The following is an 11,325-nucleotide window of genomic DNA, read 5'->3' on the forward strand; positions in this document are numbered from 1 at the left end:
TAAAAACAAATGAGCCACAGGACAAAGCACTAGACTGTGCAGTTTCCATTCAGGAACATTGTGGTTTTGTAGGTTTCCCCATAAATGTAAAACAACTCTTGTATTTATACTTTCTCTGTAACACTCAGCAGCTGTGAATTTGGAAGTTAAAAGTTTTCTGAAAGCTGTATCCAATTACAGTGCTGAATGATTTGAATAATAGACTGCTCAACATATTCCAAGATAACTGGCTGCTACATTTCTTTGATATTAGGGTCATATACAGTACTTATCTATTTTTACTCCATGCTTTCCATTGCTTAGTAATAAATTAATTTCTCACTGTTATCTTGGCATGTGCCCTACAGTTATATTCACTTTCTCTCCCACTGAAGGAAGAAGTTTTCTAAAGTATCTTTAGAATTAGACATCACAGATTAAATTCAGCATACTATTTGAAGACATTCCCACATAAAGTCTTAAAAGCCAGTTTTATATTTTTATTTTCAGAAAATTACCTGGTGGTGCTGAACATCATGGGATTGTAGTTGCACACATGTAAGACTTTTTAAAACATATGGATATATTTGAAAGAATGAGTTTTAACTTTAGTATTTAATTTCCGTTGCTCCCTGGTGCAGAAAACTCAGTAAAGGACCTCATGTAAATCTGCAACTATCAATGGCCATGAGAGCTGAGCTTAGATCTGAAAACTGAATACAGACCAAAACATAATCACCATCCAGGCAGAAATAATTAAATCTTACATGATCTGGGTTCTTTCTAGAGGAGAGAGAATGAGGAAATGTTCCAGTGTCTTTGCTGGTTACCAGACCTCAGTAATACTGAGGAGGCAGTTTGCACAGTCATTATACAGAACAATTTCTGCTCTTCAGCCTACACCTTCTAGCTCTGTTTATCTAACAGCTCTATTTCTTTGTAGGTGTCTTCAGAAGAATGGGGAGAAGCAGTTTAGCAAATGAACAGTGGCAATCATGAGGAAAGCAAGTATGACTATGGGAGTAGAATATATGTTCATGTACTGCAGACAATGAAAGGAATAAAGACATTGTCAAGCAGGGGCACCTAAGCCTCTGGCCTCACAGACTGCTGTCTCTAATTTATCCTCAAATGTGATAATTTTGAAGTAAAGCAAAGACACCAGAGTAATTCTTAAGCCAATCCAAAGCCAGGTAATGACAGCTTGTGTTTTGTGCTGTCAAAGCCATAAAGGATGGCAAAGAGGCGAATGTGGTGTGCAATCAAAGAGTAACACCACAGCTGTTGCTAAACAGACTTGCCACCTTACACTGTTCTACAAAATAACATGGAAGAGAACTACTGGCATCTTCAGACTGTGAGGCACATCAATGGCTACACATCAGTTGCAGTGACTGCATGTCCACGGATTGTTACTGGTCTGCTTGAAATTTACATTACATGCCAATTTTCCTAGATAAGGCTAATATCCAACAAATTATCTGAAAATCTCCCACTTCAACACCAAATCCTGAAGCCTGTAAACAGGAAACTGAATCATAAGCAAAGGTCTCCTATTTCTTGAAACAAATCACTCATGTAACTCCTTTACTTAACAAATACTTCATGTTGCAAACTACTGTTTCCTATATCAGCACAAAGTAGATTACCAGTGACTATTAAAGTTGCAGCGTAGGCTCTAGACACCAATCTCATTAGAAACAAGGCTAGGCTAAAAAATGCCTGTTTCTCTGGTATTTTGTCTGGTCACATCCACCCATTTTCAGAAGGACATGTATCTTATGTAACACCACTGCAATTCCTATTTAAATTGCAAATAAAAATTGGACACACACAAAATACTACGGCAAACCCAACTGAAAGGGAAGAAACTACTATTCTTTCCCACAATAAAGAGTACACTCTACCTCCATGAGTTTGCTAACCCTAATTACACCTATAGTTTTGAGATTTCCTAATGGAAAGTACTACAAAGCACTAACAGAATTAATCATGACACATACTGATACACCACAGATTGTAAATCTATACCCTTTTATTCACACCCAGGGGCTATGTTTCATATATTTATGAAAAATTACTTCCAAGTAGCAAAATGTCATGACTGGAAGCATCTATGGTAAACAAACAGATTGAGTATTAGCAAATACGTGATGTTCTTGTAGCTTATTTTTGATAGTGTAGCAGATCAATTATTTGAAAGACCTCTGTCATTTGGATACTTAATTTCTGAATTGAAGTTTCCCTGAGGCAAAGAAAAAGACAATTTGATAGGTAAGGTTAAAAACCCTTGAAGGCATTCTTAGATATGCAACATTCATACTTTTCTCCACATTTCAGAATGTAATTACGGATAAAAAATGCTGCCATACTTGCATGTAAACCACAATTTCATATAAGACTTCTATAAGTGAAAGAACTGTACAAAAACCACCTTAATGATGGCCTCAAAATATGTGAAATGCTTCAACTCACATGCATCCTCCCACTTTTTAAAGGTTACTTACATCAATGACTGATGAACTCGACAGACTTAATCCCTCTAGGTCTGCTGCTAAACTTGGGGACAAAACAGCTGGTGTAGGAACTGCCACAGGAGTTGTTACAGGACAAACTAGAAGCAAAAAGGCAAGAGATACTTAAATGGAGAAACAAGATACTGGGAAAGACAGCAATTTTTTTTCATTGCACAAAAAAGTTTCACATCCTCATCTAAATGTTCTATTCTTGTATATATATTTGATGAATATTGATTGATTAATATATTGATAGTCATATTGATGAATATTTGAAGAATATGTTACATTCTTGTTTCTAAATATAAGATTACTTTTTCAGACATATAGCCCCAATACTCAGAACAAGCAATGAAAATACAAATACCACTTACACATGAACAGACTGTGTGATTTACTTTGAAAGTATTTTCTCCTTCTTTCCCATTTTTCCTCTATTTTATCCTTCAGTTTGATACATACTATGTAGTACTTTTTCATTTACAGGCTACATGTAAATGTTAACGCAATTCTGATTGCTGCACCTATAGAAGTAAACTTTAAGAAGGGTATGACAAGCATAGCCAAAAGCCAGTGCCAGATTTATCTTACCCATCCAAGAGTACCATTTCACACTGTTCTTCAGAAATGTGATTTTTAGCATCTTAATATACCATAATTGTCTTATAGTTTGCACAGGTGTTGTATAAGTAACATCCATTACTACCTGAGAAAATAAGTCCACTTTAACAAGTCCAGACGGATACAAATTCTCTAAGAAAATGTTTTATATGGTGGGAGATTCTAAATTTTGAAACAATTTCTCAATTACAAAACAAAATCTTTAAGCACAGTAATAATTGTGCTTAGAAATAACTTGACAGTCTAAGCATTTATTTTGTCAGGAAATTGGTACAATAAATTAACATAATCAACGTTTCAGACATTTAAATTCATTGAATGAACGGAACTGAATTTATGCATTGGGAAAAATGAGGCTTTAATCAAGATACTTACAATCATCTAAATCTAAGAGAAACACATCTTGGTTTTTTGGAGTCTTTCTATCTTGTACTGTTTTTTCTTCTTTCTGTCAAAATAGATGAATATTTCATCTTTCACCATATCAGCAAAAGAAAAGCATTTAGTACTTTTATATAGCAAATGCATTTATTTGACTCCTTCATAAAGCAAAAGGATCCATTTTCAGGGTGTGGCACCCAGAGAATTCACGGAGAGATTTGTTTATATAGTTACACTGTACCAAAATTGAATTTCTGTAGTCCCTGAATTCACCTAATACTAATCATTGCTGCTACACAGAAAACATTTGGTGACAGATTTGATACTTCTGTTGAGACCATAAAAAAAAAAAAGGTGCTATCTCTTTAAGACAAATGATTTGTGCACTAATATTTCTGTTTTCATATGAAAAACAGGTCAAGATCTAGTCAATAAGAAACATAGTATTATTTGCACTTATCTAGGAGCACAGAATTCTGTCCAATTATCTACTGGGATTTATTTAACATGAAGTTAATTTTTGTTACCAAAATTTTTCAGTTTTAAGCTTGAGATGAGTTCTAAAAGAATTGGCTGTACCTGAACTAAAGACTAGAGAAGTAATAATCCCAGTGCCTTGACAGAGTATTTAAAAAAATTTACTTCAATACTTAAAAAAGTTCAAAACAAATCTCATAAGAGTAAGTGTTGGCCATACCTACAGAGCATGTCTAGACAGTGATGATTCAGGAAAGAATTCAGTGTGTTACAGCTCAGTATACACTGCCAAGAGGGTGGTTTAGTACAAAACATTGATTTTTGGATGTAGCCAGAAACCTGTGTTTCAAGGAGTTTTGTCATCATGTTGTTCCTACACACTCTAAAGCACCTTTCATTTGTGTCAGCTGAAGAATTTCTTCTACCTTCATTCTTTCTGGCTCACATACCAAGCAGAGGGCTTTGAGATTTTTTTATAATGTATCAACTGCCTTTAAACCTTAAGACATTGCTCACTACCCAAGTTATTGCAAGTAATTTAAATGTAGTCTTTCCAGCAGTCACACTTTCTAGTTTACCTGTTTCCTCTTAAACAGTACATAACAGCCAAATACATAGAGAAATATCTGGCCACTTCTAAATTAACAGGTCTAAATGAATCAGTAAATCTCTTTATGCCCATCTAGGACAGCATTTTTTGAGCATTTCAGACACTCAGGATACAAATTTCTAGAAGAGATTGGAGTGAACTCAGCAGCTAGAACCACTTTCTTTAACTGGTACCATAGAATAAAATGACACCTCTTTTCTCAAGGTGCATTCCCTTTCTTCTGGTCTCTCAGCTTGATAGTTAATTGCAAACAAATGATAATAATGAGTTTACTTTTTTCCAATTTTGCAAGAAATTCTGTGGTTACCTCCAAAAAACATGAAAGAAGCTAGCCATTATTGTCGCTATTTGAAGCCATTGATGTTAATGACTACCAGGTTTGACCTCAGCCATGATGACATCACTTATCATGTTCTTCCCATAAACACCATAGCTCAAACAGACAGTAGTCTACTTACATGATCCCTACAGATATGCTTTAGGTATTCTGGGAGCAGAATCATCTTGTGGAATGAAAAGAACAGGAGCCATTATTTTAAAAGTTATTTTAACATCATCATACTTTGATGGTCCTTATTACTATGGTATTTGAGTGTTCTAGTACTGGTGATTTATCTGAAAACTAAAACTCCTCTGGACAAAAAAATATTGCAAAAAAGCTTTAAAATGGTGTTGAAGTTATACAATTTCTTATATGTTTTGTCCAGAATTACTGAGGGACCCCCTCAGATCCAAGTTTCTTGAATTCTATTCTGCTCACAACTACCAGACTTTTCAGATGTGTTTATTAACAAGTCACTAAGCTTGTTTTGGCTACTTTTGTTTTAGAACTGTGAAGTAAGGACAAATAGTGTACTTCATAAGTTACACGTTCTACTTGAATTACTCATGTCAGAGACACAACTTTGTAACAATCCTTCTCATGAATTCCAAGCCACTTGATAAGATCATTTGGTGAATATTTAGCCCTGAATCTCAGGTTTAGCTGTAATTTCCAGCACCTTTACTATAAATTATGTATCACACCTTTTTCCTGAACGAGAAAACTCTTCAGAAACCAAAAGGGACTAAAGAAGAATTCAGTTAAATAAAAGGCAAATATATTAAAAATATCTTCAATTTCTCAACTCTTTCGCTTTCAACGTCTGTTCCCACATATCCCTAAGATATACTTCTACCTTCAACCATGATGGAAGTTCAAAGCTACAGCTTTATATTTGCTAAATATTTACATTGAGATGGGATGTCTCCATTCCTTTTATTATGCAGCCAATCAAAAGTCTCTATAAAGTGGCTCAAGAGCCATACAAGGATGAGAATTCTATATGCTTTAGTACAAGTTTCTAAAACATTAGGAGTCACTGCCAAAGAATCCTTAGTTTACTGGATCTGTTTAGAAGACAACTAAGATGAGCAGCCTAAGTCACAAATAATACCAATAGCATGCTTCAGTTTGCTTCTTCTGTCACAAGTACAAAAAGTACACAAAGCTTGATGTGTACTTTTATAAGGTGAAATCCATCCTTATACTGTTATTACTTTGAATCTACTACATAAAAAATGTTTAAAAATGTGGAAAAAAATCCTTCAAGAGAATGTACTTCTTACAGTTCAAAACAAAATAAAATGGTCCTTAAATAAGTCACAAAAAAAACAAACCCTGAACTAATGTATGGCAAGGAAAACTTTCACTGCACACTTTACCAGAAGACTGAATTTAAGTGTATCAGTTTCCTATAAAGAACAAGCCAGTAAACAATTTCACTAAACAGAAAACAAAAACCACACAAAACTGACCCTACCATAAGGGAAATGTAAAATCACAGGCTAATTAAATAAAGATAAAGCTAATGCTTAAGTGTCATCATGTCTTATATCCAACTTCAGTCGCGTGCTCGAGCTTAAGAAAATACTAGGCTACTCATGTATGTGTTTGGGTGCTATATATACAAAAACCACACAAATAATTTCACGCTTGTATCTATTTCTACATATGGGTATGTACATTAATTGTGTGCAATTCTGTAGAAAACACCAAAGAAATCTATTTATATGGGTCCTGCCTATAACAAACATGATTATTTTTAATTTGTTTTTTCCAAGAAATGAAAATTGATTGGCTATCTATGACCAATAAATAGTCAATGACTGCAGATATTTCAATTGAGTAAAAAAAGCTTTGCATTTGAAATCTAGACAATAAAAAGGTTCTGACGTGTCTGACATTTCTCTGTAACACAATTTTTCATTTTTTTTTCTTAAAACTAAGCCTACAATATAAGCCAAACAGTATTCTACCAAGAAAGCCCACTATGGGAAAAGCAGAATACTAAACAAAGAAGTTAAGGTATATTCCATCAAACATTTCTCCATTTGCAATTCATCTTGATAATAGAGATAGAACCTGGTAAATGCATATAGGACTTGAAGCAGGGAGATTTCTCTTGCTCAATGCATAATTCATGTGCTCCGCCTGCAAAGTGTGTAAAATGAGAATTTCACACCGCAGCATGAGCCATGGAGCTGCAGAGAAAAGGCAGATGAAATCATATTCTGCTGTGCGAATTTTATTTCTTATCCTCCCAATATTTATACAAAACCATCACTGACAATCCAAATGCATTGACAGATCACCCACTGTTTCCATTGTGTTAGCACTTGAAAGGAGATCAGGCAGAAAGATAGACAATTTGTTTTTGTATATTTTTTAAATAGTGGATCAGGTTTTTAACAGCTGAGTGACTGTATTATACTTGTAGAAGGAGGTCAACAGTAGCTGATTTTAAAATCCCACTGCAGAGACACCTAGTTATACATGCATCATCCTCAAATCTGCATTTTAGCTCTACAGTATTCATGCTTACAGTATAGTATGTATCTGAACACCTCAAATTATCCATATTTCAAAATGATATAAAAGACTGCAGTACAAGAGACTGACTTTTCGATTCACTGCAGCTCAATTACAGTGAACACAACAGCTTTTTCAAAACGATTTGTCAGGAGAAAAAATACTAAACCATTAATAACATACTCAGGAAAATAATCTGAATTTTTTTGTAGTGTATTTTAATGCCAGTAAGTGCATGGATGTATATAGAAATTAAGCTACAGTGTGAATGTAGTAAAACCTTTTTTATTAAGAAAATTTTGCAGAACATGGAAATGGCACTCAACACAATATATAAGGAATGGTAAACATCACCAAAAACATCTGCTATGTAACATTACTCATAATGTGTAGCAAACTGAGAAACCATAAAAATAGAGCTCACTAACCACAACTTCTTTTATTAGTATGTATTCCAGAAAATCTTTTCAGTTTTACTGAAAAGGAAAGCCTAATGAATAATCTCCCCTATAGAATGCCCAAATTAAGAACACACTATAGTAGAATAACATAAGCAATGTTTTTTCTAATGGCAAACTATCATAATAAAGCATGCATTTCTGAGAGCCTGGCAAAAACCATCTGTTTCCTGGGTGGTCTGAAAATAAGCCAGGAAGGGAGCAGGGAAAAAAAAAAAGTGTGGTTCTTTTAAAAATGTACCTCAACACATAAGAGGTCTATATATAAGACTTTACCTATAATCTGCTTTAAAGTTTGTTAAATATTTCTTTTTTTTTCCATCTTGGAAGGTGTTATCTAGGTTACCATCAGTTACCTTCATCTATCAATACAGGGCTCAAAACAGGTCTCTGACAAAAAAAGCGATTAACTAGTTAGCATAGCAATCATCTTTAATAAAAAATACCTGTGTTTCTTTTCCCCCACCCCCTTATCTAGTTACATGTCTAAAAATAAACAAGTACTAGAAACACCTGAATGCAGGAATCGAACATGGTTTAAGTGGAAACTAACTTCAAGGTTCCAGGGACTAATATCATATACTGAAAGAGTTCTTCTTGTTCAGGACGTTAAAATAACTTCCCCCTGCTCCTTAACATATGACCATTGATGTTTACAGTTCATCAGCCAAGTTTGTTGCCCTTACATTAAATGAGCTAATTTCTAAATGAAAAAGAATTTAAGGAACATTTAGCTTCTGCACAGTGAGCTCTATGCTTTTCAATAACCTCCTCGTTACTTTTCTTGCTGCGATGCATATAAACTCATTGCTTTTTATTTTAATGTCTTTTGTGACGGTTAAAAGCTTTGTAATTTTTCCCTTCTATCCTTTGACTCTACTCTTATCAACGCTTCTGTTAACTGTTTAAAAATACTTCTTGTTCCTAACACACATTTCCTTTTAGGTGCTTCTTAATCAAGTAAGACTTCAGAACTACTGCAATGTTCCTTCTCTTCTCTTAAAATCCAAGGCTTTGACAACTTTCCATTGACTTCAACAATTCAATCCCAAGCTTCTTGGACATTCCAGCTCTCATATTCAGTGTATTTGACTTCACACATTCTGCTCTTTTAAAATACAAAAAGCTTCTTTATGCTAGTAGTCCTCACATATCCTGTGAAAGAACCAAACAATTTAGAGAACTATAGTGAAAGAAATTATCAACACGGTGTCAATATCCTGAGAAAAATGGGAAAATGCAGCAGAGAGAAGATAGTCTGAGCATGACTTTGCAGTGCCTGCTCTGAACGAAGCACATCAGAGTACGTATTACTTTCTGGTGAAAAAATACTGTGATGATGTGAGAAGCTGCAAACTGTTACAACTAATTCATGTCCTATCTAGTATCAAAGCAGTTTATTCTAAGTGGATTTGAGTTGTATTTTTTGGGCTACCATTTTTTTTGCAAGATCCAGTCTGGATGCTCTAGAAGAAAAAAGCTTTTGACACAGGTGTGTTACCCAATGCGTTATTCAGGCAGGAAACTGATCAAACCGTGGAAACACCTACTTCTCAGGTAATACAGCGTCACTTCATATTTTGTTCTACTTGGTTAAAGAAGAGAACCGATTAAAAGTTAAGGTCACAACTCAAGAGTTCCTAGGCACACCTACGAAGTTGCAAAACAAACATCATGCACAATATAAGTTCAAGATTTAGAGAAATGGAGAGCTCTGCCTCCTTATTTAAAAGAAATACACACCTCAACAACTTAATCAAGTAATGGCCCTACCTCTTAACTGGTCAAAACACACCTATTCACCAGCTTCAAAAATTGCTAGAAATGCAACAGAGAATGTCTATTTTGACTATTCTGCCATCTATACAGAAGTGTGGACTGAAATGGCTTAGCTTAATTTAAAATGCGTTAAGAGTTTCACTTAATTTTCAATACCACATATCAGAATTTAAATGGAAACTTCTGAGCTACAATTCTACTCTTCAACTTTTTTTTGTAAATATATAGAAAAAATTGCATAGGAAGTATTTGATAACAGAAAAATAAGTGTCAGAAATTCTTTTACTCTTCTTCCTGAACAAACTTAGCAAAAAGTTCCTAATTTATTTATTTTTAAATACAAAGTAGGTGTCTAAACAGTAACCAATTGATGCTAATAATATGAATAGTTAGTTCTATAATGCTAGTTTGAGTAATGAACTTTATGGTCTTTTTCTTCACTAAGGTAAGCAATTAAATACTAACTGACACATGAATGGCTCTGCTGCACGTTTTTGCATCTTCGCATATTCTGAAACATATTTAAAAATATGTATTATAAAGCTAGCTTTCTTAAAACAGGTATGAAAGAGCAAACAGAATTTGAAGTAACAGAACTCTTTATTCCTATCAAACATAGACAGCAAGTAAAAGTTGATTGCTCATTAGGAATACTAATGCTACTAATCTATATACACATCTCAGTTATAGATTCATTAACTGTACTATTCTCAATTTTAACAGAAAATTTTAAAACTAAACAAAGAGTTCTATTAGAACATCTTTAAACACTTAAGGAACAATGCAGTAACATTTGGTTCTTGGTTTTTTTTTCCTCTCACACCCAAGTACTACAGCTATACTTTAAGATTCCATTTTAATAAAATAACCATCAACATGCATGTATTAAGTTTCACCAGTTCAACAATAACCTAAAATTTAAATTAAATACCAATTAATTTTATTATAAAAGAATAATAGACTACTAGAAAAAATATTCTGTTCTATGTATAAAAAATAATTAAATTCTATTATTCTTCTTCATCTATATGGAGTAAAAATAACATAAAATTATAAACTGAAATTTTTTAATTTACATTTTTATAATTCAGGTTTTTTGTTATATAAATGCTCTTACTTGCTTAAACCATCAAACTACTTTTGGACTGGTCTCTCTATGAAAAGTAAAATTTTTTTTTTTCCATTCCATTTAGGTCTGCATAAAACTGCTACTCATCTTCATTCCAACAAAAAGAAACATGGATGGATGGTTAGATACACATTCTCATATTTTATAGAGGCTTTAAAAAATGTATTTTACCTTACTAACCTTATTAGAGGTAGCATTTGTAGATTTTCCAGAGTCAGAGTCACTTTTAGAGTCGGATTCTGACTTGGATCCTGAAGAACATTCATCTGATGAAGTGTACTCCGTATCAGACGAACTGGATGTTCTTATCTTTTTGGAAATCCCCTCTGCTTTCTTTTTAATATCCTCTGAATCACTACATATTTAAAAAACATTAAGAGACATGTAAAACCACCACAGGAATCTGCTTGGGCAATATCCTATCAGCATTTCAAAGTTTCATTAAATGAAGTTTTAAGTCATGATTTCTCCACAAAAAAAAAACTTAGCTATGAATGAAGTAGTTTAAGGCTACACAAAACCAT

General features: G+C 33.7%; 1 protein-coding gene across 3 annotated transcripts in view; it reads right to left on the minus strand.

Annotated features, from left to right (window-relative positions):
- The window catches only part of AP3B1 (adaptor related protein complex 3 subunit beta 1), a 152,566-nt gene that overhangs the window by 49,251 nt on the left and 91,990 nt on the right, over positions 1 to 11,325 (minus strand). For 2 of the 3 annotated variants that reach the window (XM_039729695.1, XM_039729698.1), the window contains exons 20-22: positions 10,973 to 11,156; positions 3,492 to 3,564; positions 2,487 to 2,593 (exon numbers count right to left, since the gene is read on the minus strand). In XM_039729695.1, the coding sequence (XP_039585629.1) occupies positions 2,487 to 2,593; positions 3,492 to 3,564; positions 10,973 to 11,156 (364 nt within the window). The remainder of the gene's footprint in view (positions 1 to 2,486; positions 2,594 to 3,491; positions 3,565 to 10,972; positions 11,157 to 11,325) is intronic. The other variant, XM_039729697.1, reaches the window with a different exon arrangement.

This window comes from Passer montanus, unplaced genomic scaffold (assembly GCF_014805655.1).
Source record: "Passer montanus isolate IOZ18808 unplaced genomic scaffold, ASM1480565v1 scaffold7, whole genome shotgun sequence".
Classification (NCBI taxonomy): domain Eukaryota; kingdom Metazoa; phylum Chordata; class Aves; order Passeriformes; family Passeridae; genus Passer; species Passer montanus.